Here is a 26,867-nt window from a genome sequence, read left to right as displayed (position 1 = left end):
CATTTCCCTGTTGTTGGTATTTGCATTAGAGTGTTCATTTAGAGTCTCTCCTCAGTCATATCTCCTCCACCCCTGTAGTCAAGCAGTTGCTTTTCAGCAGTGTTTTTACTCCCACAGTTTATACTCTGCTTGTGGATAGTATTTTTTAGATCTCTGCAGATTATTCAGGGACATTGCATTGACACTAATGGAGAAGTCCATCACCTTCGATTGTACCACAGTGTATCAGTCTCTGTGTACAATGTTTTCCTGGTTCTGTTCCTTTCTCTCTGCATCACTTCCTGGAGGTTGTTCCAGTCTCCATGGAATTCCTCTACTTTATTATTCCTTTTAGCACAATAGTATTCCATCACCAACATATACCACAATTTGTTCAGCCATTCCCCAATTGATGGGCATCCCCTTGTTTTCCAATTTTTGGCCACCACAAAGAGTGCAGCTATGAATATTCTTGTACAAGTCTTTTTCCTTATTATCTCTTTGGGGTACAAACCCAGCAGTGCTATGGCTGGATCAAAGGGCAGACAGTCTTTTATCACCCTTTGGGCATAGTTCCAAATTGCCCTCCAGAATGGCTGGATCAATTCACAACTCCACCAACAATGAATTAGTGTCCCCACTTTGCCACATCTCCTCCAGCATTCATTACTTTCCATAGCTCTCATGTTAGCCAATCTGCTAGGTGTGAGGTGATACCGCAGAGTTGTTTTGATTTGCATCTCTCTGATTATAAGAGATGTAGAGCACTTTTTCGTGTGCTTATTAATAGTTTTGATTTCTTTGGCTGTGAACTGCCTGTTCATGTCCCTTGCCCATTTGTCAATTGGAGAATGGCTTGATTTTTTGTACAATTGATTTAGTTCTTTATAAATCTGAGTAATTAAACCTTTGTAAGAGGTTTTTATGAAGATTGTTTCCCAATTTGTTGCTACCCTTCTGATTTTGGTTACATTGGTTTTGTTTGTACAAAAACATTTTAATTTGATGTAATCCAGATTATTTATTTTGCATTTTGTAACTCTTTCTAATTCTTGCTTGGTTTTGAAGTCTTTCCCTTCCCAAAGGTCTGACATGTATACTATTCTGTCTTCACCTAATTTTCTTATAGTTTCCTTCTTTATGTTCAAGTCATTCACCCATTTTGAATTTATCTTGGTGTAGGGTGTGAGGTGTTGATCTAAACCTAATCTTTCCCACACTGTCCTCCAATTTTCCCAGCAGTTTTTATGAAATAGTGGATTTTTGTCCCAAAAGCTGGGATCTTTGGGTTTGTCATATACTGTCTTGCTGAGGTTGCTTGCCCCCCAGTCTATTCCACTGATCCTCCTTTCTGTCTCTTAGCCAGTACCAAATTGTTTTGATGACCACTGCTTTATAATATAGTCTGAGATCTGGGACTGCAAGACCCCCTTCCTTTGTATTTTTTTTTTCATTATTTCCCTGGATATCCTTGATCTTTTGTTCTTCCAAATGAACTTTGTTATGGTTTTTTCTAAATCAGTAAAAAAAAATTTTTGGAAGTTCCATGGGTATGGCACTAAATAGATAGATGAGTTTGGGTAGCATGGTCATTTTTATTATATTGGCTCGTCCTACCCATGAGCAGTTAATGTTCTTCCAATTGTTCAAGTCTAGTTTTACTTGTGTGGAAAGTGTTTTGTAGTTGTGTTCATGAAGTTCCTGTATTTGTCTTGGGAGATAGATTCCTAAGTATTTTATTTTGCCTAAGGTAATTTTGAATGGGATTTCTCTTTCTAGTTCTTGCTGCTGAGCTGTGTTGGAATTATAAAGAAATGCTGATGACTTATGTGGGTTTATTTTATATCCTGCAACTTTGCTAAAGTTGTTGATTATTTCGATTAGCTTTTTGGTTGAATCTCTAGGATTCTTTAAGTAGACCATCATATCATCTGCAAAGAACGATAATTTGGTCTCCTCCTTGCCTATTTTAATGCTTTCAATTTCTTTTTCTTCTCTAATTGCTACTGCTAGTGTTTCTAATACAATGTCAAATATTAGAGGTGATAATGGGCATCCTTGTTTCACTCCTGATCTTATTGGGAATGCGTCTAGTTTATCCCCATTGCAGATGATATTAGTTGATGGTTTTAGATATATACTGTTTATTATTTTTAGGAATGACCCTTCTATTCCTATGCTTTCTAGTGTTTTTAGTAGGAATGGGTGTTGTATTTTATCAAAGGCTTTTTCTGCATCTATTGAGATAATCATGTGGTTCTTATTGGTTTGCTTGTTGATGTGGTCAATTATGTGGATGGTTTTCCTAATATTGAACCAGCCCTGCATCCCTGGTATAAATCCTACTTGATCATGGTGGATGACCCTTCTGATCACTTGCTGGAGTCTTTTTGCTAGTATCCTATTTAAGATTTTTGCATCTATATTAATTAGGGAGATTGGTCTATAATTTTCTTTCTCTGTTTTTGGCCTGCCTGGCTTTGGAATTAGTACCATGTTTGTGTCATAAAAGGAGTTTGGTAGAACTAGCTCTTTGCTTATTATGTCAAATAGTTTGTATAGTATTGGAGTTAGCTGTTCTTTGAATGTTTGATAGAATTCACTGGTGAATCCATCAGGCCCTGGGGATTTTTTCTTAGGAAGTTCTTTGATGGCCTGTTGTATTTCTTTTTCTGATATGGGATTATTTAAGAAAATGATTTCTTCTTCTGTTCGTCTAGACAATTTATATTTTTGTAAATATTCATCCATATCACCAAGGTTGGTATATTTATTGCCATATAGTTGGGCAAAGTAGTTTTTAATGATTGCCTTAATTTCCTCTTCATTGGAGGTAAGATCCCCCTTTTCATCCTTGATGCTGTTAATTTGCCTTTCTTCTTTCCTTTTTTTAATTAGATTAACCAGTACTTTGTCTATTTTGTCTGTTTTTTCAAAGTACCAGCTTCTAGTCTTGTTTATTAGCTTAATAGTTCTGTCACTTTCGACTTTATTAATTTCTCCCTTAATTTTTAGGATCTCTAGTTTGGTTTTCTTCTGGGGGTTTTTAATTTGTTCATTCTCAAGTTTTTTGATTTGCATTTCCAATTCCTTGATCTCTGTCCTCCCTAATTTGTTAATATATGCACTCAGGGATATGAATTTTCCTCTAAGTACTGCCTTGGCTGCATCCCATAAGGTTTGAAAGAATGTCTCGCTGTTGTCATTTTCTTCAATGAAATTATTGTTTCTATGATTTCTTCTCTAACTATCCGATTTTGGAGAATCATATTATTTAATTTGCAATTAATTTTTGATTTGGCTCTCCATGTACCCTTGCCGATCAATATTTTTATTGACTTGTGATCTGAAAAGGCTACATTTATTATTTCTGCTTTTCTGCATTTGAGTGCCATGTTTCTATGACCTAGTGTATGATCTATTTTTGTGAATGTGCCATGTGGTGCTGAAAAGAAGGTGTATTCCGTTTTGTCCCTATTTATTTTTCTCTGTATGTCTATTAACTCTAATTTTTCTAAGATTTCATTTTACCTCTTTCTTGTTTATTTTTTTGCTTGATTTATCTAAATTTGATAGTGGTTGGTTCAAGTCTCCCACTAATATGGTTTTACTGTCTATTTCCTCCTTCAATTCTCCTAGTTTCTCTATTAAAAATTTGGATGCTATACCATTTGGTGCATACATGTTGATTAGTGATATTTCCTCATTGTCTAGACTCCCTTTTAGCAGAATATATTTACCTTCCCTATCCCTTTTGATCAGGTCTATTTGTTCTTTGGCTTTGTCAGATATCATGATTGCAACTCCTGCCTTCTTTCTATCAGTTGAGGCCCAAAAGTCTTACTCCAACCTTTAATTCTAACCTTGTGAGTGTCAACCCATCTCATATGTGTTTCTTGAAGACAACATATGGTAGGGTTTTGGGTTTTAATCCAATCTGCTATTTATCTACGTTTTATGGGTGAGTTCATCCCATTCATGTTCAAAGTTATGATTGTCATTTGTGGATTCGCTGGCATTTTGATATCTTCCCCTAGTTCTGACCTTTCTTCTTTAGCTATTTCCTTTTGAACCAGAGATTTGCTTTAGGTCAGTCCCCCTAGTCCCCTGCCTTGAGATGCTTCCCTTTCTAGCCCCTCCCTTTTTATGCTCCCTTCCCCTCCCCCTCTCCTTCCCTCCCTTTTTATACTCCCTTCCCCCCTCCCCCTCCTTAATTTTCCTTTCTTTCTTGCCCTAATGGATAAGATAGAATTCAGGATCCCACTGGATCTAGATGTTCTTCCCTCTCAGATTTGATTTCACTGAGAGTAAGGTTTAAGTAATTCCACTTCACGCTCTCTTCCTCTCCTTCTCATGTGAGAGTTCTTCCCCTCCCCTTCCCATGTGTATCTTTATATGGGAAAAATTATTCTATTGATCCCCCCCCTATTTCTTGAAGTAAATCTTAGTATTATCGATGGTTCCCCCCCTCCCTTTTCCTTTCTTTGCCCCCACTTTCCCCAAATCTTCTTAATGCCCCAATCTTTCCCTATGCATGTTTCTTCTAACTACTCTTATGATGATACAATTTTTGAGTTACACAAAACATTTTCCTCACATATTAATATATATAATTTGATGTAAATGTAGTCCTTATAGAAGAGAGTTTGACTTAAAGAAAAAGATAAGATTCATCTCCTTTTCCCTTTCTGTCATATTTACCTTTTCATGTTTCTCTTGCTTTCTGTGCTTGGATATCAAATTTTCCACTAAGTTCTGGTCTTTTCTTAGCAAATACTTGGAAATTTTCTATTTTGTTGAATGCCCATACTTTCCCCTGGAAGTATATAGTCAGTTTTGCTGGGTAGTTGATTCTTGGTTGGAGACCCAGCTCTCTTGCCTTTCTAAATATCGTGTTCCATGCTTTGTGGTCTCTTAGTGTGTTAGCCACTAAGTTGTGTGTGATCCTTATGGGAGCCCCGTTATATCTGAAGCTCCTCTTCTTGGCTTCTTGTAGGATTTTCTCCTTTTCTTGGAAGCTCTTGAATTTGGCAATTACATTCCTAGGGGTTGTCTTTTGGGGATTTAGTATAGAGGGTGTTCTATCAATCCTTTCTATTTCTATTTTGCCCCCTTGCTCCAGAATGTGGGGGCAATTTTCTTTTATAATCTCCTGTAGAATAACATCAAGTTTATTGTTTATCTCTGGTTTTTCTGGGAGACTGATAATTCGGAGGTTTTCTCTTCCCCCTCTGTTTTCCAGATCTGTGACCTTCTCAGTGAGATATTTTATGTTTTCTTCTAATTCATTAATTTTTTGGGTTTGCTTTATTCCTTCTTGCTCTTTTATGATCTCACTTTCTTCAAGTTGCTTAATTCTGGTCGTAAGGGATTGGTTTTGCTTTTCAGCTTTGTCTGCCCTTCTATTGGATGCTTTGAGCTCTTTTTCCAATTGAGCAGTCTTATCTGTCAGACTGCTGATCTCTTTCTCCCATTTTTCTTTCCAGGTTTCCATCTTTTGGATAAGTTCCAGTTTGAGATCTTCCAGAGCTTGTTGATAGTTTCCATTTTGGGAGGCATGTTCTGATTTTTTTTGGATTTCCTCCTCATTCTCCTCTTTTCCTTGGGTACTTCCACCATAAAATTTTCAATAGTCACCTTTTTCCCTTTCTTCCTGGAGGCTTGATTTTGGGCCATGTGAGCCATTCCTTTGGTGGTTTTATTCCCCTTTCCTTTTTGGTCTGGGGTCTGGGTTATATGGGCAGTTTTTCTGTGAATTTAGGTTGCTTCAGACTAGTTCTTCCCAGCCTCCGAGGTTTCTTAGAGCGCTGGGTCCCTGATCACAGCCACACTGCCTAGGTGTTCAGCTCCACCCAGATAATCAGCGTGTGGTCCGCCCCTGGTATTTAGCTCCGCCCAGATGTTCAGTGCAACCACCCCAAGTACAGCTCCGTGGTCCCCCCTGCTCAGCGCTGGGTTCTCCAGTGAATCCGCCCTGAGACGTTTTTTCCTGGCAGTCCCCAGATCCCAAGGACCCTGGAGTGCCACCCCCCCCCCCAGACAGAGACGTTCCCCACTCACTCGCTGTCCCAGCGAGCACTCAGGTAGCTCACTCTGGTTTGGTGGGGTGGGGGGAAGGGCGGCTCAGTTCACACTTCTATGCAAGCTTTTCCTCCTTATTATAGTGTGGAAATGTTCAAACCCCACGTACCTTCGCCTCTATGGGATACTGGGGAGTCCTGTTCCGCCAAAGGTGATTTTTATGCTCCTTTGATGTAGTCTATTTCGTTCGGTGCCGGGGAGAGGAAGCGTGTGGCGTCTAGATTGCAGCCATGATTATCCCTATATCCTTGAGTTTTTAAAATAAGTAATTCTTTTTTCCATGCTTCTTTGTGTTTTTTAAATGATCACATTCTTTGGCATTAGTTATTAACTTTATGGTCATTTCAACTCACTGGATACATGATGATTATAAATCAGAGAAGTTCTCAACTTGAGCCATGTCCAGGATATAAGGAGCTTACCAAGGGGAATATTTAGTAAATAACCCTATTATTCTACTTAATATTACAAAAATAGTGTGAGTAAAAAATACAAGGACTAGAGAGATACTGGGAAGGGAAAGTTGCAAGGTATATGAGAGGATTATTGTAGAGCATCTGAAAAATTTGAAAGAGTTGAAGGAATAATTCCTGCCTTACTTGAAATGAGGTCTCCATTCTTAACAACATCCCACTCCCACCAAATCCCTTTTCCTCTCCTTTCCAGTGCCAGTTAAGTGTTATCTCCTCCCAATAGAATATAATTTCCTTTGCAGGCTGAGACTATTTTCTTGCTTGTATTTGTATATATTTCTAACACTTAGGCCAGCGCCTAGCACATAGTGAGTGCTTAATAAATGCTCTGTCCATCCATCTGTCTATCTACTGAAACAAAGAGTTGTAGAAGTGCTTGAGTGAATTCAATGAAAAATGGATGAATGAATGTTTTCTACCTTAATTTTTCACATCAGACTCAATGCCTGAACTAACTTAAGTGCTCATTATTCAGGGCTGTGTTTTATGGATCCAGTTTCCCATGGGATCCCAGGAAAGAATATGTACTTACATAGATAATGTCATATTCTTCATTTAGAATTTAAATGTATGTCATTACTGCTAATGTAATTCCTCAAACTAAGGTGAAAAATACATACTATTGCATCTGATATACAGTGAACCTGGGGTGTGGTACATATTCCATTATGTCTAGAAATAATTGGCAAGATTATCTTCACCAAAAAATAAGAGTTTTTTAAAAAATCAAATACAAAACAAAGATCCTATGGAGGAAGGGAGAGTCTGAGGTAGTTTGCTTGTTTGTGTTGTATGTATGTGAGTGCATGTGTATAAGTATATGCACAGATACATATACATGTGTTTATATGCATTTTAATATAAAATATTTAAAAATCAACAAAAATATATGGAAACCAGAAAAAAATATTAAATAAATAAGAATCTAGAAACTAAAACAGATAAACTGAGAAATTCATGCGTATATTATATTGTTTCTTCTAGAAAACATTGTCAAACTGCACAAAAACAAATGAAATCTTAACATACTTTTAAAATATAAATGATTGTGTAATCACATTTTGATGGCTTATGTTATGCTTTGATGATAATGAATACTGTTGAAGACCTGGAAATCTTTTAAATAACATGGTTGAAATAAAAATTAAAAAAAATGTCAAAACTTGCATTTCATTTAGGCAATGAAAATTTTGAGTTGCTTTCTGGTGTTAGCCAGTAATGGGAAAAAAACATAAGAAGTCTGTAGGGTCCCTTCTTGCTCTAAAATTCTGTGATAATATTCTTTGAAATATTTAAACTTTCATTTGCTTTGGAAAATTTCTGTAACATTTAACATTTTATAGTTTTTGAATCATCCTAACTTTATTTTAATTGAAATTAGTGAAAAGTAGTCAGTGTCAACATTTCTTTGAAGCTCCTTAATATCTCCTCCTAATTTAAAGCATGATTTAGCACTGAACAAAAATAAATCTTCCATTTATGACAATATATGGTCAGTAATCCCTTGCCCCAAAAGAATATCATCTCCCCAAGTGAATTCTCTAAAAATTAAGCAGCCATAATATTATTGTTTCTAAATAAAAGTCAGGTTTTATTTATCAAACCAGATAGCAGCTAACAGTTTAGAAAGCTTAAGAGAGATTAAAACATTATTTTCATAAGAATGCAGATGAACCTTAGAAAATATTTCTCTATATCATAAAAGTAGAATTAAAAAAAAAACATCTGTAAAGTGCCCAGAAATTGATTTCAAATGAATACCTCCATTAGTCATTTGCTTTTTTTGCAAGTAAAATATTGACATATATACAGTCTTGAATGAAATGTAAATCATGCATTACTCATGTATCTCAACGTGGTATAGTTGGCTATACAACTGCAGAACACAACTAGTGCGTTTTGCAGAAAATGGGATAAAAGGAGTCGGTTTTCTTGGCTTATGCCCCACTGCCAGCAATGAAGTATGCACAAAAGCTAGCACCAAGAATTCTTCAGAATGAATATTCAGTCTGAATGGAGAAATAGCTATGCTGATCCAAGTTTGGTGAATACTAGAGACCCTGCGAAAGGAATAGCTAACAATTTTTCTACACTATACTTCTTATAACACTGCAAGTACACAGGATTCTAGTTTTTTAAGTATTAATGTTATTTAATATTAGAAGATAATAATATGTTGTCTGTTAGTAGCCATCTGAAGGTTATTAACTTGCTGAACATTTTTGTTTGAAAACTTGCTCTTTTATGGAATATCGTTATAGATTATACATCAAATACAATTTTCACCTCAAATTTTTATTGAAAAAGTGTAATATAAAATGCTACTTTGTTAAAATATACAAAAATGCATGATATCACTTTGGGAAAAATAGCTGACTCATGAAAGCAAACAAGAGCAACTGAATGATATGTGTTCCCTGCCTTTTCTAACTGTTACACATTTTACTCTGAAATATATAAAAGAAAACATAAATAAAATCACGTTTGAAAATTTGTAGGAATGTTTTAAGAATTGTTAATAGAATGTCTTCTTGCCCTATCGCATATGCTGACTTTATAGCAAGTGCGAATTCATAGTTTGAGAATGTCTTTAGGTTGATTATATCAGAAGAGCTTTGAAAAAGTTGAATCAATGTGACCAGTTTAGCATTTAGGCTATGTGCTAGAGTAGCAAAATATAAAAACAAAAACCTGGCACACATTTCCTTGCACTTTTCAAATTACAAAAAAAAAAATGCTTTAAATTTGAAACTTGTTTCTGTAGTGCTTGTAATCCCAATTCTGGAGCAGAGAATAAAGCTGGCAACCTGACAGAGTAGTCACCACTACTATATTGCACGTGTTTTCCCTAAATACTGTGCTTCCCCTCTCCATACACATCAATGTCGACACAGTCTAAATCATATGTCCTATGATTTAGTTAAATCATATCCTTAGTTGCAGATTTGATAACTGTTGAATTGGCTGTATTCACTTTTATATATTTAATAGAGGAATCTGCCAGACCATCACAGAGGAACCCAGCTCATCTTGCCGCTGTTGCTTGGCTTTTTTATTCACCCTTCGATGCCCTTGTCCTCCACAGATGACTAATACTGAACTTGCCTTGCTTTTCTTAAATTGGTGGCTCTTCCCTTTAAGTGCAATATTTGGATCTTTTAAGAGTTCATAAATGGTGCTATCTTCCGGTCCGTGCTCCAAAGAATTGGATCCGTGAGACAAGGTTAGTGATCCAGAGGATGACGACAGGTCGCTTTTTGGGGGGATGGATCCCACCGAGTCCCCTAACCACACCGCACTGTCAGGGGTGCTCTGATTCAGACAGGAACCTGGAAGCTCATTGGGAAGGAGGTCCTTCTGCTCCTCATCCTGGGCTTCAGCGTTGGGAAGCAGGCTGTTCCTGGAGTGACTGTTGTTTTTCCTGTTCAAAGCTGTAGCCGTAACAAGAAATTTCACAGGGCCGTTGTGTGCGTGGTACGACACCATCCCTCTGCCTGCAGGGGGAAAACACATATTTTTAAAGCAGAGAACACTGCTGCCTTTAGATGTATATGGACATTAAGCAAGTAAGACTCATGCCCATTTTGCTAAGTAGCCTTTCTCAGTCCCCTTTAATGCTACTCTTTCCCTCTGCTGATTAACTACAATTTATCCTTTATATAGACTCTATATATTACTGACACATTATATATCCTCCTTTGTAATTGTTTGTATTTTAAAATTGTGTAGTATATGTCATAATTGTTTATATATTATGTTAGAATGATTTCTATATCATATGTTATATTGTTTGCATGTTGTTTCCCCATTAGACTCTCAGCTCCTCTGCCTTCCTTTGTGTCCCCAACCCGTCGCCAAGCGGGTAGCACAAATAAACATCATAAATGCTTGTTAATTTGCCTCGACTCCTCTGTCTCCTACCCCAGTTGTCTAAACAATTTTAACTTTGAGCTATTTAGCTCAAAGTGTTCTCAGCTTATGTTATTAACAATTTGGTGGGTAATAATTTGAATAATTTTTAAGATGGCAATCTGAGAAAGGCAGTGTGCCAAAGGATTGTTGAAGCCATCTAGTACAGCTCTGTGATTTTACAGGGGCAGAAATGGAAGCTGAGGGAGGTCAAGTGACTTTACCAAGATTGTTCCAATAGTAAACATCGAAGGTGGGAGTTGAACCTACGTCCTCTGGCTCTAAAATCAATTTTCTTTTTTTTTCCTGTTACATGTTCTAGCAGTTTAACAATCTGACATCATCAAAAACATCAAAGAAGTGAAACACACTGAGACATGCCTAGGGCCTATTGTGGAGAAGCAGATTAAATATATAAAAAAATAAATAAAAGTATGGATAACATAGTGTTAATGGGTGGTTTTCAGAATTGTCAAAGGCTTCACATATGGATGAGTGGTCTCTGAATCTATTTGAGTTTGATACCACTGCCTTAAATGGCTATTAAAATGATATTATTAAATCCCAGGTCCAATCCATGTTTACTCCCCCTGTTCAAGAGTCTACACTGGCTCCCTATTTTCTCTAACATTAAAATTCTTCTTTTGGGTGTTTAAAGACCTCCACAAACTGGCTCTGACCTATCTTTTGGGGCTCATTCTATTTTCTAACCAAATTGGCTTTCCTGCTCTTATCTCCCACTTCTGTGTTTTTGCAGTTTTTTTTTTTAAGTTTAAAGGATTATTGTTGTTTTTAACAGGAAATTGTGATTTGCCAGCCTATTCTTGGAGCAGAGGGAAGTTTTAGGCATTAGGAAAGGCACATTTGAAAGTTCAGCTGATGGTGTTCTTATACAGAAGAGACAAATTTAGCAATTAGCTTAACAGCAGTATTGAGATCTACATTAAGTAGCACTTTTGGCTTTAGCAAGAGAACTTGTTTGCTTGTTTTAAATTCATTTTCTTTGGGAGGTTCATTTTTTCTTGATCAAACACACCTCATTTTGACTATTAAGCAACTGAGAAGGACTGTTATAACCAGCAGTATAGTAAACCTTTTCATCAAAGACTTTTCCATCTTCCCTCAGAATGCTTGCTAATGTCAAGAGTTGTTCCTGGTTCTTCTGGGCACTAGAAAACCCATCACAAACATAGTCATTGCAGCTCTGTCTTCAATAAAGACATCTGACTCTGAAGGCTTGGGTGGATCAGATTGCTGTTTAGCAGGGATGTAAAAGGAAATGGTAATTGTAGACTGGCAAAAGGGCCCTGATTCTGGCTCCACACCTAAGCTTGGAGTACACTCCACTCCCTCCTTATCTCCACCTCTAAGTCCTTCAAAGCTTAGTTCAAGCACCATCTTCTACATGAACCTCTCCTGAATTCCATACTTAGTCACCTTATCTCCATGTTTCATTTCAATATCTCTTTTTTACATAACAAATGTTTCTATCATTTCAGATGCCACTGTTGCTGTAAACAAATCAATCATTCAATCAACAAGAATTTATTATTGGTTTACTTTTCTAAAGCTCCTAAACAATAGTCATAGTCGCTATAGTACTATCATTTTGCAACAGAGCTTTACATAATTGTGGCTGATAATACCTCATGGAAATAGTGCTGAGTTATTTCAGAGTATCATAGGAGATGAAACATGCTTATGCTGAACAGAGTCTCAAGAATATTAATAACATATGATTATGGTTCAGGAAATATCAGAAGGTAAGAATATGCTATCTGGGAGAAGAGAAAATATGGGGGAAAGGGTGGGAATTGTAATATTTATTGGGAAAGGATGGGGAGGATATGAAAAATGGGGAATAATGGGAAGTTTGTATTGGGTATGGAGGAGTTGAGGGGAGAGAGGGAATATTGCTAGGTGAAGCAAAGGAGAGAGATGCCCCTGCTGAGAGGAAGCAGCAGGGGTCCAATAAGGATTGTTTGTCCTGGAATGACTGAACTGAAGTTCAGATCCCTCTATGGCCAGAAAAGATAGTCCACTTATCTGACTGTGAATTCAAATAATATAAAGTTTAATAACCAGTTGGTATTGGAGTTTTTTCCTTAGCTTCAGAGTTGAGGCCAGGCCCCAGAGGCTGGCGGAGGGTTTCTCCCACTCCCGTCTACTCTATATCAGTTCTGCTTTGTCTAATTCAGAATCATAGCAGTAGACAGAAAGCAAACAAGAACAGTTCTGACCTTCAGAAGTAATTGGGCCTGAATCTCTGGGCTGAACCAAGAAGAGGCACACCATACCAGACTGGGCTGAACAAGCTCCTCTCTCCTCCCACACCAGGAAGCAAGTCCAAACCCCAGCAGGAAGGAAGTGTTAGTCACAAGACTCAACTGCCACTCCAGGCAGGAAGGAAGTGCTAGTCACAAGACCCAACTGCCACTCCCAGGTGCCCCTTCCCCCACCAACTGTTAGTCTAGTTTCCTTTCCACAGAATGAACGTATGACATCAGAGACTATAGACCAGAAAGGGTCCTTCTGAATTATCTAGTTTAATGATTTCATTTTACAAAAGAGGAAAAAGAAATGAGAAGTGATATGATGTGATGGATGACATTCACATGTGACTCAAAAGTCAAGAGGTAAAAGTTATTTTTAAAAAATTCAATAAAATTTAATCTGTGTAGATCATGGCAAATGAAATTTTTTTTTAAATTAGTATCTACTTAAACCTAAAAAGATTATATAATCACAGATATTTGCGGCTCTTCACTCACCGGTCACTTTAGGAATTCCTTGCAAACGAGGAACTGGTAGTGATACAATGATTCCCAGATTTGTTCCAACCATTAATAAGCCATGGCATACCAGCAGGCTAGTCACAGACACTCGTTGTTGTCCTATGAAAATTGTCAATGGCTGAGATTATTTCCAGTTACAAAGTGTAATCAATACATTAAGCCAGAATAAATATAACATTTATGTCAGTATATATTTAAATATAATAATATCAATAATAATCAACACCATTTATTAATCATTTACCATATACAAGTGCTATGAGAGGCATTGGGGAAACAAAGACATTAATAAATTAGTTCCTGCTCTCAAAGAGCTTAAATTCTATTGAGAGAAAATGTTGAGAGAAAATAACATGTATATATATGTACATACACACACAAGTAAAGAGAAGGAAATTTAAGAGTATTATATTAACTGTTGGGAAAAAGATGAGGAAAAAGTTCAAAGAGTTAGCCAAAAAATTATAATTTTTATAGAAATTTTAAGCTACAAAGGATCTTATAAATCATACAGGTTATTAATCTCTTCATTTGGTTGATAAAGAAACTGAAGTGAGAAAGGTGAAGAAATGATGTCACACTTGCTCAGATCATTTCCTCTCCCAGGTAAAGGATTTCATTATGCCCTGGTGCAGGATATTCCTTCCCCTTCTCCCCTAACCCCTACCTATTTCTCAGCTTCTTCTTATTAGACTTATTATATTATATTTTATTTATATATATATGTATATATTATTATAATGGCTGGCACATAATTGGCACTTAATAAATGTTTACTGACTGTGTCACTGGGCCAAAGGATCATTGATTTTGGATTGGAAGGGATGCTGGAGGTTTACAATGTAACTTGTCAGTTTATCAATGAGGAATAAGACCTGGAGAGATCACAGAGGTAACAAGTAAAAGAGGTGATTTTTGAACCCAAGCACTCTAACTCTAATCCCTTTGCTTTTTCAGATATGTCTGTTTTACCCTATGTCATAACTATTAAATGGAAGAAAATGATGCAGTGATTTTCAAAATATATTCAACCATTTTTTTCCAGGGGAAGATTTCTCTCATTTTCTAATTTAAAGATAATAGTACTAGATTTTTTTCACTTAATTATACCACTGACCCTATCCTCTATTTTTTTCCTTCAGGATTGTCAGTCACCACAATAGCAGGCAGAAAATAAGTAGAGCTGAAGTGTGTAAGGTACGGAAGAGAGATGCCAGCCGAATTGACAGATCAGCTGGAGAAGCAGCAGGGGAAGGAAGGAGAATGCTGTGAGTTCTAAGAGCTGCCTGGAACTTTGAAGCCACCAGCAGGAGGGGGACTTCCAGTCTGGGAAGTGAAGAGGGAAGGTGTTTTTTCTAGGAGGGGGAGCCAAGAGCCCATCCAGCTGATACCTGTCTTCTTTCGGGAACCCCAAAATTTCCTCCACTGAAACTCTGCTACAACAGCTACATCTCCTAACAAAAGGGATTTAGTTTGAACTCTTTTTGACCAGAGCCAACTAGAAACTCCCTGTTGGGTCTCTTTTCCCCTTACATTGTTTCTTTAAACTATATCACTAGTTTTAGTTAACTTTAAGAATAAGTTTAAGAAGCAATTGGCAAGAGGAGAGGTCAGGGCACAAAAGTCTCTGGCCTCCAGACTTTGAAAAGTCAATCTGATAGGGGGCAACTTCGAGGGTCCCCCTTCACCCTCTTTCCTTTTCCTTTTCATACATTTGCCATTGCCTACCCCAAATAATCTCAATAAATACCTTTGAAAATATTTAGACTTTGGGTTTGAGTTTGTCTCGGGGATTAAGCAAGGAGATTAAGTTTTTCACAAGGAAAGAGTTGACCCAAGATTCGATATTTCTGACCAAGGAAGTTATCATTCTTTCCTTGGCAGTTGGTCATATCTAAACCCCTGGGGGCTGGCAGTTGAGGGCCCCTTGGGGATGTGGAAAGTACTAAGCATCATCTTGTCTCACAGAGACAGTTCTGACCTCAGGGCTGTAACTCCTCTGAGGGAGATACAGTGTCTCTCTCTTCGCTGATCAAACCCCTCTCTTGTCTCCAGTCCTCTATGTCCCAAATAACATCCCTATGGAGTCATCCCCCTTCTCAAGGAGACAGGACTTGGCTTACCTCTCCCCATAAGTAACAGGAGGAAAACCAATCCCTTCACCCTCCTTTCCCCTCTTTCCTCTCCCTCCTTCCACTCACCTCCTCCATTACAAGTGTTGCTCCCATGTTTATCTTAGACTAATCTAATATAACAGCCCGGTTTATCCCTATCAAGTAATAAATGGCTCAGATAAATAACTAGGATTTTTAGGTTTTTTTTTTTCATTTTCTGTAAAAACGTATCTTCAAAAATCCTTTTGGAAGTTCTAATATAAATGTGTTCACCTCCAGTAAGCCAGGATTGTTCTGATACTTCTCTAAACCACAGGACAAGAGGGTAAATAATCTGCTCTCAATGAAGGTCCTTCAAAATCTCAATTCATGCTCCAACACCTTCTAGTTATAGAATTCAAATTTTTAATCACACTCAATCCTATAAATATCTGACTTTATTTTAAAATATTAATGTTCATTCTTAGTACAAATGGTTTTGTCATTTACATTTTATTTTTTATGAAGGTTTTATAGGATGGAGGAAAATAACATGACTTTTCAAAATCCGCTTGGGAAGGTCCCGGGGTATCTTTTAATTTGAAAAATTATTGTACAAAATATTTATGTTAAAAACTAATGGAAATATTGGTTTCATTCTTCTATGATTTTGATCTGTCACTTTTTAGAAGAGGTTAATAATGGTTTTACTTTGGTTTTGTATGAATGTGCTCTTACAACAATGGCCAATATGAAAGTGTGTTTATATGATAATAAATGATGATAATAAAAATAAAAATAAATTCAAAAAGTTAATAAATTTGCATACAATCCATGATGCTAATAACTTTCATGATTTTAAAGGCTTTCAAGTTTGGAAAACAACTCTTTCATAACAACCCAGGAATGCTAGTGTTGTGAAAGTAATGGTGTAAACCAAATTTTGCCACCTTTCTCAGAAGGGGCAAGTAATGGAGATAAAGAAATATAAAGCTACATCCATTTCAGTGTACCTAGTAAAGCTTAAGCCCCTTTCAGGTTTGTATGGGCCATTTTTTTTCTTTGTTAAAGTTATTAAACATTGGAGAATCATTTGTACCCCATTGGGGAGGGAGGCTTTGACTGGTTCATTTGAATAAGGAAAAAGTCAGGAAGGTAGCTTAAATAGTCCAAAGAGTAGATAAACTTGACTCCAGGGTATAAATTGCCTCAATTTTTCAACTTTCTCCTATTGTATAAATTGCCTCAATTTTCCAACTTTCCCCTACTTTCTCATTTGGAGAGACAAAAAGGAAACACTTATAATTTTAAAAACACAACAACAATTTAGGAACTCTGAATTCCTGACCATTTAGTGATTATCAATGAACAGATAATTACTAATATACCTTGCAGAGGTGGAGATTTGAGAAATATACTTGGAGGGTCACCACAGGGTGAGGCCTCAAAAAAGGAGAGCCAGACGTGCTTGACATAGTCATGAAAAAAGAAATTAAATCAAAAGGGTATTAGCTCACCAAGATAACTCAATCATCCCACCTCCTATGTTGGAGGTAGCAGTCTTCAAAGCCAGGACTGCAAGAACGCAAAACAGAGGAGCCTTTTGATAGTTCTAGCCAAAGGAATTTTAGTGCTCTTTCTGACAGAGCACAGTAGAATCAAACCAAGGATTGCAGCTAAATTTGAAGGTGGAGATAATAGGACTCTAGCTGCCTAGTAAAGCCAGTTCAAGTGAATTCCGGTAGGAGCCAGGCTCCAGGAGGAAACCCAGTCTCAGACAAACAAAAAGCTAGAGAAATCAAGGCAGTAAGAAACCACAAGTAGAGGAAAGAGCAGAAACTCAGGCAGAGGCAGCTGCCACATGGAATTGGGCCAGGACTTTGGAAGTTACACTATTTGGAACAAGTAGAAAAGAAACTCTGCCCTATGCTGTTTTATTAAACCTTCCTTTTTCCCTTCTCTCCCACCAAGGCATGCATGTACTGCAGACCCTAAGACTAATTCTGGTTTTGTTTTCTCTCTCCTTGGACTCTCTTTGAGAAGCCAATGTCTTTCCCTCTGAGAACTGGGGAAAGTCTGTTTACTTTTATTTGTTTTAAACATTTATTTTGACATTTTAAACAATGTTAACCACAGATATTTATTCATCTGGGTGCATTTACTGTAATTTGTGGTTGGGAGGAAGTAACTGTAGGAGAACATCACAGGAAAGGAGAAAGATTTAAAACTGATTAGCCAGAATGCCTTCTCTGACAGAGATCAGGACTAGAAAGAGAGAATTACAGATTCCTTTTATACCTTTCCAAAGCATAGAAAAGGTGTTCATAAAGCAGAATCCACTTAGATGATGAATCAGCAGGAGAGAAGAGAAGAAGAGAGGAATGGAGTAGCTAAAAAACTCTGCTCCTCACCTATGCAAAATTCACTATCTCCATTTTTGAGATGGATAAACTGAAAGTCAGAAAGATAAAACAACTTACCCAAGATCACACTAATTACTGTCAATGCCTGGATTCAAACTCATCTCAACTCCAACAACAGACATTTTTGTTGTTGTTCAGTCTTGTCTAACTCTTCGCAAACCCATTTGAGGTTTTCTTGGCAAAGATACTGGAGTAGTTTGTTGATTTCCTTCTCTACTCCATTTTACAGATGATGAAACTGAGATAGAGTTAAGTGACTTTCCCAGGGTCACATGGCTAGCAAATGTGAGGCAGGATTTGAACTCATGTCTTCTTGACTCCAGGCCCAGCACTCTATCTACCATACCACCTAGCTGACCCTCCCATAATGTATTTCAATATATGTTTAAGAACTGTAGTAGATAAGATTTAGAGAGATTATGTATGGCCTAAGAAAATTAAGTGATTTGCCCATGGTCACAACACTTAAAAATATAAGAGCTAGGATTTGAACTCAATACTTCCTGATACAAAGTCCAACACCCTATCCAAATCAGCCCACTGTCTCTCCTCCTCTAATTAACAGCCTCAATTAGAAATTGTCATTCTCTAATTCTGTAAATTTACATTTGTAATAAAAATTAATTACATGTTTGGGCTACTTACTCCTTTCAAATATAGTTAACTAGATTATGGATAATATCAGGGGTTTTTCTGGAATCCTTGCAGTTTTTTAGACTATTAACATTAATATGTTACATGAAATGTAGACAATCTATAATCTGTGGGGTAGCAAGCAGTGAATATCCTTATTACAGATGATATACTTCAATTTTACTTGTCACACATTAGCTCAGGACAGTCTTTAAAAACAAATTTGAAGTCTTTTTTTTCAGGATCTGAAATGCAAATACAATAGATAAAACTGTGTAACAGTCATCAAACTTGAATAAATTTGCTTTTGGAATACCATTTTAAAACTTATAATCTATTATTAAATTTAAATATAAAGAAATACTTAATGAAGACTCAATGTAATAGGAGACGAAAAAAAGTATGGGGAAACCCATTTGAAGAGACTATTCAGGTGAATCTGTGATTTCATACATAAAGGTACTCCCTTCTATGATGAAGACTGAACCTCATCCACGGCTTGTCCATTCTATGCCAATTCTTGTTCATATCTTGCCATAAATTTTCCATAGAGCCAACAAAACATCCTGGAGGCATCCCTAAGTTTTTTTCTTTGTTTTTACCTCACAGGAGTTCCATTGAACTATGAGTAAACCTTCACTATTGTTATATGACTGGCCTACCATTTTTTTCCCCATGATCACTTATTTCTCTAATGAAAACCTTTACCATGGACTCTCCAGCATAAATTTGTATTGACTCTCCTGCATAATTAATTATTTATTTGTAATAAAATTCAGATTCCTCATGCCCACCAGGTACCTTCAGATGATCATTTGAATCAGCAATGGATTCCTTTCAATTTCTTTTTGAAAGATAATACATTTAATTCTTTAAAGATACTAGTATTCTATGACTCACAGTTAAAAAGAATACAAAACCAACAAAAACATCCAGGAAGTCATGAGAATATTAAGAGATTCATATGAAACTCCTTAAGAAATCAAGTGTTTTATCCCTATACAAAATGCTGCATAATCTCTTCTATCCTTTCTTCTTTGTAGTTGAATGCTGAGAGATAAAAAGAAATATGTAAACCACCCAAAACTTTAGGTAATAGAAAGGGTAAAAATAATCTGCTTGTGAGTGTAGATGGGTTATAGCATATTACTATTGTTAACTACTGGGTAAGAGTTACAACAAAGTTTATACTTGTAAAATGGAAACAAACTGATTACATAGTGACAGTGAAAGATAATCAATGGGTAGCCCAAGTGTGGCATATGTAATCCTGAAATATTTAAAGATTTAGAGGATGATCCCCTAATATATCAGGTGGCTATTTTATGGCGATAGAAGGATACAGGTAAGAAGTGAGCAAGATGAAAAGCAATGAATGATTTTAATATATACATATGGAGAGAATACCCACATGGTTGGGATTGCAAATCCCAACAATTCAAGGTAATAAGTGTCACATTTCCAGAACATGTTTGTTTGGTATTCTATCAGTTCTATATCTGAAGCCAATCCCTCATTTACTAGTTCCCCAGAAATAAATGTTCCAAGTTAAATCTTCCTCTATATTATCCCAATGATGCTGATTTGTGAGAAAGTGAAGTATTATCAAGATTTTTATTCATTTAATGATGTTAATATAAATAGGCCAATGAAGGTGATAGGACTTTTTGTTTTTCCTTCTATGATATTCAAAATCTCTTCAGAAAACAAATTTATAAGTGATATATGATTTGTTAATATTTTTATTACAATTACAAACATAAACTGCTAAGTCACTGTATAATAAATGATGAATAATCCATTCAACTTTCCTTTTTCCTAAAAATTGCTTTCTTGAAATCATTTTATTGTACATAAAAGTAAAATAATTTTGTGTACTCTGGAAATGATATATTTCAAGAAATTTTGTTCTTGAAGATGTTCCCCATTATTTAAATTTGTTTTGCATAATAATTGGTAGAATTCCATGATCCCAGTTTAAATACCATTTTATTGGTTTACCAGGGTTAAGGCAACTTTTAGGGGCCTCCATTTCCCCATGTTTAAAATAAGGGAGTTAGAGAAGATAACCCTAAAGACCCCTTTCAGTTCTGACATCCTATGATCTTTGAGTCTATGAAGTATTTGGTAATTTTCAAGAGTAAACTATTTTCCCCTCTTTTTCTTATGTGTATGTGTGCATGTGTGAAAAGAGAAAGGCATACATATCTGAGGAAGGGAATATGAATTGGAGAATATGAACTGAGAGATTAGAATCCATTATCAGGAAAAATAATGAAAAACATGCATTTCAACAACAATGGGAGTTTTTAAAGCACTTTCTATAGACTCCAGTCACATCTCTTATTTACTAATAAAGATGAAAAAGACCAATGGAACCCCAAATGTTAGTTTTTCTTTCCCACTGAACTAGATACACTCAGAAGCTAGGTGAAATTATTAATTTCTAGGTCCAATTAAAGATCCTCATTTTAAAGTAAAGTCTTCTCTCAGTGGAAATGCTCTTTTTTTAACCAGAATAAAAGTCAATAATATGATGAGTTTCTAAGGCAAGAATATGTGGACATTGGAGCATCTATTTCTATTGTCCTTGAAGTTTGCTATTGCAGTTGTCAAAAGAAAACACTATGAAACTCTGGGTATTGGAGCAGCAACTGTCAGAAAACCATTGAAAGAGTTGATGTGAACAAGTCCCAGAAAGATTCCAATATACTTAAAGTTCATTCAGCCCTTAAAGTGGTAGTAGGGATAAAAGGGGGTACAGTGGGAAGTAAAACATGAAATGTATATTTGGAAGCAGACTGGAGTTTGGTTCTTCAATATAGAGCCTCATCTAAAAAGATCAGTAAATCATGACCCAGATAGGCTTTTATAAAAAGTGGATTAGATTATTAATAGTATGTTTACTTGTCTCTGTATACAGTTATATATATTTATGTATAAATATACTTTATTTTTACATATTATATTACACATAGGCATTATACATACATATATTTATATATACATATTAAATATCAAATATATAGATGCAATGTTCTCATTATGTTTCACAGATTCAATTCATCTTTATCAAATCCTAATCTCTCTTGCCCTCCAGTCTTCTATTTCCAATTATCTATTTGACATTTCAAACTGAATATCCCATAAACACTTCAAACTCAACAAGCCTAAAACTGAACTAATTCCCACCCCCCGAGATCATTCATTCTTGCTACCTTCCCTAATACTATCAAGAGAACCATCATCCCCTCAATAACTCAGGCTTGTGACCTAAGTGTCATTCTCAAATTCTCACTGTTTCTTACTACCTGTATACAGTCTGTTGCCAAGTCCTGTCAACTCTACATTCATTACAGCTCCCCCATATGTCCTCTCCTCTCTTCTGATACTGCCCCTGCCTTGTGTGGGCCCTCATCACCTCACATCTAGACTACTATGGCAAAAGCCTACTTGTGGGTCTCCATGACAAAAGGCTCTTCCCATTCCAGTCAATCCTCCATTCAATTAGCGAATTGATCTTCCTAAAGGGCAAATATGAACCCCTCCCACCCTTATCATTAAACTCCAGTGGCTCCCTTTCACCTTTAGAATAAAATATAAAATTCTCTATTTGGCATTCAAAATTTTTTATAACCTGGCCCTTTTCTATCTTTTCAGTCATTTTATACCATATTTCCCATAACACAATCTATAATCCCATGGCAACAGCTTCTTTGCATTAGACATTCCATCTTTGGATTGTGAACATTTTCACTGATTGTCCCCCAAGCCTGGAATTCTCTCTCTTCTCATCTCTGCTTCTGGACATCCTTTAAATCTACTAAAATTCCACCTTTGACAAGAAGTCTTTTCCATTTTCCCTTAATGCTAGAGCCTTCCCCTCAGACTACTTAGCTTATCCCATATATAGTTTGTGTACAGAGCTGTTTCCTTATAGTCTCCTTCATTTAGACTGTCAGTTCCTTGAAAGGAGGAACTATTTTTTTTGTTCTTGCATTCTCAGTGATTAGCACAGTGCCTGAAAATATTAGATATTTCATAAATGTTTGTAGACTTGACTTGATGAAGCTTACACTGACTAAAATGGTCAATCTGTGGCTCAATGATGACCAAGGCAGTTATTGCAAAAGCTTGTATACTAGAGATGGAGGTTCAAATCTATCTACTACCTTCTTGCAATACATTTTTTTCTCTTAAAAAAACAACAACAACCTCCAGGAAGTGATGCAGAGCGAGAGGAGCAGAACCAGGAGAACATTGTACACAGAGACTAATACACTGTGGTATAATCGAACGTAATGGACTTCTCCATTAGTGGCGGTGTAATGTCCCTGAACAACTTGCAGGGATCCAGGAGAAAAAAACACCATTCATAAGCAAAGGATAAACTATGAGAGTGGAAACACCGAGAAAAAGCAACTGCCTGAATACAGAGGTTGAAGGGACATGACAGAGGAGAGACTCTAAATGAACACTCTAATGCAAATATTATCAACATAGCAATGGGTTCAAATCAAGAAAACATGTAATGCCCAGTGGATTTACGTGTCGGCTATGGGGGGTGGGGTGGGAGGAAAAGAAAATGATCTATGTCTTTAATGAATAATGCTTGGAAATGATCAAATAAAATATTAAAAACAAAAACAAAGCAAAATAAATCAAGTAGTGCCAAAAACAGAATGTACCTCATACCCTTGCCAAAATACAAATTAGAATTAAGATGGAGAGAGCCCTACCCTAAAGAGAGTGAATTAGTCCCTATTTTTACTAAGTCTCTGGCAGACCAACCTGATGATGGATTCAGGATGGCAGCAGGAACTAAGAGGATATGAAACATTTATTTCCTATTATTACTAAAATGTTGGAGACAAAACATAAATTGATTCCAATCCCAAGAAGGTCAGCCTAAGTCCCATCTCACTTGGGACATGAAAAGGTATATATTTGCTAATTAAAATTAGTCTTTATAAATTAAGCTTAATGGACTTTCATTTCTCAAGCTCCCTTATTATGGACAGAGTATTTAGAAAAGGATCAATGGGTAATAGAACAATAAAATATTAGTAATTATTATTTTAAATGTAATTTTTGGGAGCAACATTTGGAGGGCTTTATATCTGAAAATTAGGTAAAATTATCTAAAGATTAAAAATCAAGTTCAGCAATATCTGTTTTCCATTGAATAGTTAAAGTCATTAAAACTGTCCGGTGAAATCCTGTGATAAATGGAAAACCAGGAAACAGCTGCCTCAGCATGTAACTTAGGATAGCTTATGGAACATGGTAAATGGAATTCCATTATAGCGACTTCCTATTTTCTGAGCCAGGGTTTTACTATTCTGCCCGGGTCACTATTACTTTTAGATATTTAATCTACTGCTGGGTATTAGAATGTGCTTGCTAATTATATAAAAACGATAAGATTTAGTAATATCACAATTGCTGGACTGTGGTGAACAGATGGTTAAGCTCTATTTTATGTAAATTATGGCAAATTATATTTTTCAGGTATAATTTTCAAGTATAATAGAACCTTATTATAACAAAAGAGACACCCTCAAAAACATTGGCTATCCACCCAGTAACCTTATAATATCAGTTCTTGATCTTGACATGCCCAATGTCAGAAAACAAATTTCAATTATGTTCATATTCTCAAGTTTGTCCTTTTAGAAGTCAGAAAGTTTTTGCCTACAATCTCTGCTTCAATTCTATGTCCCAGCGATAAGCTATTGTTCAAGAAAATAGCATCTAGACTATTTTGCAGTGGAAAATTCAATAGAAACACCTGTGGGATAATTGTTTTTCTTATGTGATACACAGGAAATGCTATCTTTATGATCTCTCTCTACTTTGTATAGGCTTTCAGGAAACTGATTCTAAGTTCTAAAGAGTGGCAGGAAGTTAACAACTATGTACCTATGCAATTACTGAAGCTAAGCAATTGCAGATTCAGCTACACTCATGACAATAATTTAGAGATATGATTGCATTGCGAAGTTATACTTTATTAGGACCATCTTTGGGAAATAGGAAGACAAAGGATAAGGATATAAGAAAAATAGTGAAAAGACAAGAAAAATAATGAATGCCTGCTTGATCCATTTATAACCCTAAATTAAAAACTTTAATAACTTTTTAGGTTAAAGAGTTTCAAAGTTGACTTCCGGTTAAGATGGCGGCTTAGAGAAAGCTCAAGTTCAGATCTCCGGAAAAACCTTCCCGACCGATCTCAAACTATAAGCTCCTAAGGCGCGGAAATTCAAAACGATCAACAGCACAGACCCTGGGAAGCCTCCTCCTGGACCTGGACCGGGTTCAAAAGGTACGGCTCCCCTCAAAAGCCAGAACCCGAGATCACTCGGACCGCAGGGGTAGAAGCGCAGAGTCCAAGGCTCCGGGAAGCCGCAGCACAGCCGGCTGGGCTCAGAGAGCAGAACCCTCAGGGCCTTCTACCCGAGTCCCAGTGAAAGTTACTGCCTGGGGCTCCCGCTACAGAGAGCTGGTCGAAACAACAGCAACCCTCAGGGCGGGCAAGACAGCCTCACGGGCTGGATCCTGCTATCCAAGTCTCAGTGAAAGTCCTTGCTCTCGGAGCTTGGGTTAGCTGCAGCCCATCCCCCCGCAGGCCAATGAAACAGCCTCACGGCCAGCGATTCTGAAGGCAACTTCCTGAAAGCAACGTGGTCCGACCCTTCCACTCCAGTTCCAGTGAGGCATATTCAGTTTAACCCAGGGAAAGTCATAGAACCATCTGCCCAGGACTGAACACCAGACAGAGACAAGAAAAGCCAATCCTCCACATTCAGAGATGGAAAACTCCACAGAAGCACAGAAGCCCCAAAATACCAAGAAAAATAAGAAGAAAGGGGTGACTTTGGACACATTCTATGGAGCCAAAATACAAAATACAGAGCAGATAGAAGATAATATAAAAGAAAATGCTCCAAAACCTTCCAAAGGAAATGGAAACTCTCCACAAACCTATGAAGAATTTGAATCAGAAATGACCAAAAAGATGGAAGCCTTCTGGGAGGAAAAGTTGGAAATAATGCAAAAGAAATTCACGCATCTACAAAACCGGTATGATGAAACTGAAAAGGAAAACCAGGCTTTAAAGGCCAGAATCAGGCAGCTGGAAGACAACGATCGTGTAAAAGAGCAAGAATTAATAAAGCAAAGCCAAAATACCAAGAAATTAGAAGAGAACATAAAATATCTCACCGACAAGGTGATAGATCTGGAAAATAGGGGGAGAAGGGATAATTTAAGAATAATTGGACTCCCAGAAAAGCCAGAAATAAACACCAAACTGGACATGGTGATACAAGATATAATCAAAGAAAATTGCCCAGAGATTCTAGAACAAGGGGGCAATACAGCCACTGACAGAGCTCACAGAACACCTTCTACACTAAACCCCCAAAAGACAACTCCCAGGAATGTAATTGCCAAATTCCAAAGCTATCAAACAAAAGAAAAAATCCTACAGGAAGCCAGAAAAAGACAATTTAGATATAAAGGAATGCCAATCAGGGTCACACAAGACCTTGCAAGTTCTACTCTGAATGATCGTAAGGCATGGAACATGATCTTCAGAAAGGCAAGAGAGCTGGGTCTCCAACCAAGAATCAGCTACCCAGCAAAACTGACTATATACTTCCAAGGGAAAGTATGGGCATTCAACAAAATAGAAGACTTCCAACTTTTTGCAAAGAAAAGACCAGAGCTCTGTGGAAAGTTTGATACCGAAAATCAAAGAGCAAGGAATACCTGAAAAGGTAAATATTAAGGAAAGGGGAAAATGTTATCTTCTTCTTTTACTCAAACTCTCTTCTATAAGGACTACATTTATATCAACCTATGTATACTAATATGTGGGGAAAATGTAATGTATAAATAGGGGGTAAAGAAAGACCAAATAGAATAATTATTCTCACACAAAGATTCATATGGGAAGGGGAGGGGAAGAAAACTCCTATAAGAAGGAGAGGAAGAGAGGGGGGGGGGGGGTTACTTAAACCTCAATCTCAGGGAAATCAACTCTGAGAGGGAAAAACATCCAGATCCATTGAGATCTTGAATTCTATCTTACCCAACAAGGGTAAGGAGAAGGGAAAACCAAGGGGGGGAGGGGGAGAGGGAGAACAAAAAGGGAGGGAAAGAGAGGGGGGAAGGGGAGGGAACAAAAAGGGAGGGACTAAAAAGGGAAACATCAAGGGAGGGGACAAGGGGGACTGTTTCAAAGTAAATCACTGGACTAAAAGGTAGAGCCGAAGAAGAATAGGTTAGAATTAGGGAAGGCAATCAAAATGCCAGGGAGTCCACAAATGACAATCATAACTTTGAACGTGAATGGGATGAACTCACCCATAAAACGTAGACGAATAGCAGAATGGATTAGAATCCAAAACCCTACCATATGTTGTCTTCAAGAAACACACATGAGGCGGGTTGACACCCACAAGGTCAGAATTA

The 26,867-nt window shown here is 36.9% G+C and overlaps 1 protein-coding gene across 6 annotated transcripts in view; it reads right to left on the bottom strand.

Moving 5' to 3' along the window:
• Positions 1-8,100: 8,100 nt before the first annotated feature.
• Positions 8,101-26,867, bottom strand: part of ARHGEF10 (Rho guanine nucleotide exchange factor 10) — a 242,570-nt gene continuing 223,803 nt past the window's right edge. For all 6 annotated transcript variants that reach the window (XM_007476218.3, XM_007476220.3, XM_007476221.3 and 3 more), the window contains 2 exons: positions 13,214-13,336; positions 8,101-10,027 (listed from right to left, as the gene is read on the bottom strand). In XM_007476218.3, coding sequence (XP_007476280.2) covers positions 9,510-10,027; positions 13,214-13,336 — 641 coding nt within the window. In that variant the 3' untranslated portion in view covers positions 8,101-9,509. The remainder of the gene's footprint in view (positions 10,028-13,213; positions 13,337-26,867) is intronic.

Source organism: Monodelphis domestica, chromosome 1 (assembly GCF_027887165.1).
Source record: "Monodelphis domestica isolate mMonDom1 chromosome 1, mMonDom1.pri, whole genome shotgun sequence".
Classification (NCBI taxonomy): Eukaryota; Metazoa; Chordata; class Mammalia; order Didelphimorphia; family Didelphidae; genus Monodelphis; species Monodelphis domestica.
This window is presented reverse-complemented; position numbering and strand designations above follow the sequence as displayed.